The following is a 2,283-nucleotide window of genomic DNA, read 5'->3' as shown; positions in this document are numbered from 1 at the left end:
ATGTGAAAATTGCGATATTCAACAGTGCCGAGCTCGAGAAAAAAGAAAAGAAAAATTGTATTGCATCGAGTTCGCATCGTTGGATAAAGCTTCTTCTATATGACGACCTCTCAACCCGCACTGCAATGCACCGCAAGATACCCACAATGAAGAGAATTTTAATCCATCATTATTCCCCTCCCATATGTTGAGGGGAGTAAATTTTCATCTTTGCTCCTCTCCTCAAAGACTGCTGCAGGTACCAGTGTTATTTGGAAAATCAATAGGGGTAGAAAGGACATTTGATGGAGGAAACCTTGTAATTGGGTGTGTCTTGGCAAGCTCACCTTTTGCTGTACAATGATGAATTTATCAAAACAAATAAATTCCAGATTGTTACGCAATAAAGCGACTTCGAGATTATCTATTGTCAGGGCTATCAAATGGAACGTTCGAGATTTAATCCACATTATCATATGCTATCAAATGGGACATGATTAATAGAGATTCAGTTCGATTACCCTCTCAACCTCTTCTAGGGTTAAAACACCAGCCCTAGGCCCTTTAAAAACAGGTTCTTAGTTCAACAATGCGGTGGGAGGAGGGTTTGATGTCTTTGTGGAAGGTTATCATGCTCTCGAATTTGGATCCTCTATTGCCGAATTGCTCGGCAGGATCGTGCTGTTCAAACACGGTATTACGTACAATATTCGTCTTACCCTTGCCCAAATGCCTTGCTTGAGTGAGGATAAAGCAATCTTTACACACAGTATCGTGTCTAGGCAGCACGGTCTTACCGGGCAACTCGGCAGTAGAGGATCTCTTACTCTCTCTCTCTCTCTCTTTATAGGTCGGTAAAAGTTGGAATAAATAAATCTGATTTTAGTGGCAACAATAGGGGCATATTCGTTAATATCCTCTAAACGATGGTTATAGTTTAACTTTTTTGTTTTGTTTTTTGTTTTTTGTTTTTTGTTTTTGAAAGTAGAGAAAATAAGGGGTCTGTTTGTAAACTCAAACTTCAAAGTGAAACCGCTGCAGGTTTTGCCAACAAATTAAGGTCCTCGCTGTTATCTAACAGTGGACCCCACAACTGTAGCTCCCCTCCAAAATAAACTAAAACTTTTTTTCGCTGCTTCCCCTTTCTGTTCCTTCTTTTATATATACGAACCTTCTTCGTTCTTTCTCATCCTCCCAACCAAACCCTCTCCTCAAGTTTCTCCATCTCTATCTCAAAGTCTCTCTCTCTCTCTCTCGTTTCGCTCCACAGTAGAGCATTTCTCAGTCTTCCTCTCTCTCATTCATTTGGGAGAACCTGTAATTGCGATACAACGTAAAACCCCAAAATTCCCCAATCAGAAATGGCGAAAGGCGGTAAGCTAACGAAGCTGAAGTCGGTGTTAAAGAGATGGCAATCAATGAACAAGTTCGGGCGTAGCAACAACGGCAGCTCCATCGCCGCCGCTAACCCTTCCGATGACGAAGACTCTGTAGCCGTCCCCGGCGGCGGAAATGTTCCGGAAGGATTTCAGCCGGTGTACGTTGGGAAGTCTCGCCGGCGGTACCTTATCAGCTCCGACGTCATTGACCACCCTCTATTTCGTGAGCTTCTGGAGAAATCGGACGGGTCGGATTCGATGACGGTCGGGTGCGAAGTAGTATTGTTCGAACATATGCTTTGGATGCTGGAGAACGCAGAGCCACAGCCTGAGTCTTTAGATGAGCTCGTCGAGTTCTACGCTTGCTGATGATGAAGGAAGAACATTGATGCATGCTTATTATGCTTGTAATTCTATTCACCCACACAAAGAGACTATAAATTTTTAATTGTAAATTTCCCCCCCTTTTCTTCAAGGAATTAATAACAATTGAAGTAGCGGTGTAGGAACCATAAAAAAGAGAGGAGAAGTTAAAGAAGAAAACGAAGTTAATTAATTCAGTAGCCATCAAGTGTGAACTGTTTGTTGAGGATTAAAGATTTAATCCATTCTAGAGAACTAGAAGTGCGTTTTGAATCTTGAATTCTTGATGGGGATTTGTAATTCTCTTTACTTATTATTGTCTGCGAGTCTTAATTTCCTTTTCTTTCTCTGAATTATCTTCCTTCAATTCGTTAGTTAATTACTGCTTCTTATTGGTTATTCAATTCCTGTTATGTGTGTCTCTAATTCTTGTATTCGTTTGAAGAGTCGCGAGTTGTTATGTGTTTAAAGAAAGGTCTTCACTCTAATGTATGTGCGTTAAACTAGGCCAGTATAGGATAGGTTAAAGAGTTTGATTGAAATTTTTACGTATCGATTAAGT

At 40.8% G+C, this 2,283-nt stretch overlaps 1 protein-coding gene across 1 annotated transcript; it reads left to right on the top strand.

The window, feature by feature from the left end:
• The first annotated feature begins 1,206 nt into the window (after window positions 1-1,206).
• Window positions 1,207-1,786, top strand: LOC122669320 (auxin-responsive protein SAUR76-like). Its single transcript, XM_043866069.1, has one exon. The coding sequence runs from the start codon at window positions 1,341-1,343 to the stop codon at window positions 1,725-1,727; it is 387 nt and encodes a 128-aa protein (XP_043722004.1). The 5' UTR covers window positions 1,207-1,340; the 3' UTR covers window positions 1,728-1,786.
• The last annotated feature ends 497 nt before the right edge of the window (window positions 1,787-2,283 follow it).

Source organism: Telopea speciosissima, chromosome 7 (genome assembly GCF_018873765.1).
Source record: "Telopea speciosissima isolate NSW1024214 ecotype Mountain lineage chromosome 7, Tspe_v1, whole genome shotgun sequence".
Classification (NCBI taxonomy): domain Eukaryota; kingdom Viridiplantae; phylum Streptophyta; class Magnoliopsida; order Proteales; family Proteaceae; genus Telopea; species Telopea speciosissima.
This window is presented reverse-complemented; position numbering and strand designations above follow the sequence as displayed.

Bases quoted from the DNA above. Each gene is read 5' to 3' on its own strand.
- LOC122669320 (XM_043866069.1), top strand. From the start codon at position 1,341: ATGGCGAAAGGCGGTAAGCTAACGAAGCTGAAGTCGGTGTTAAAGAGA.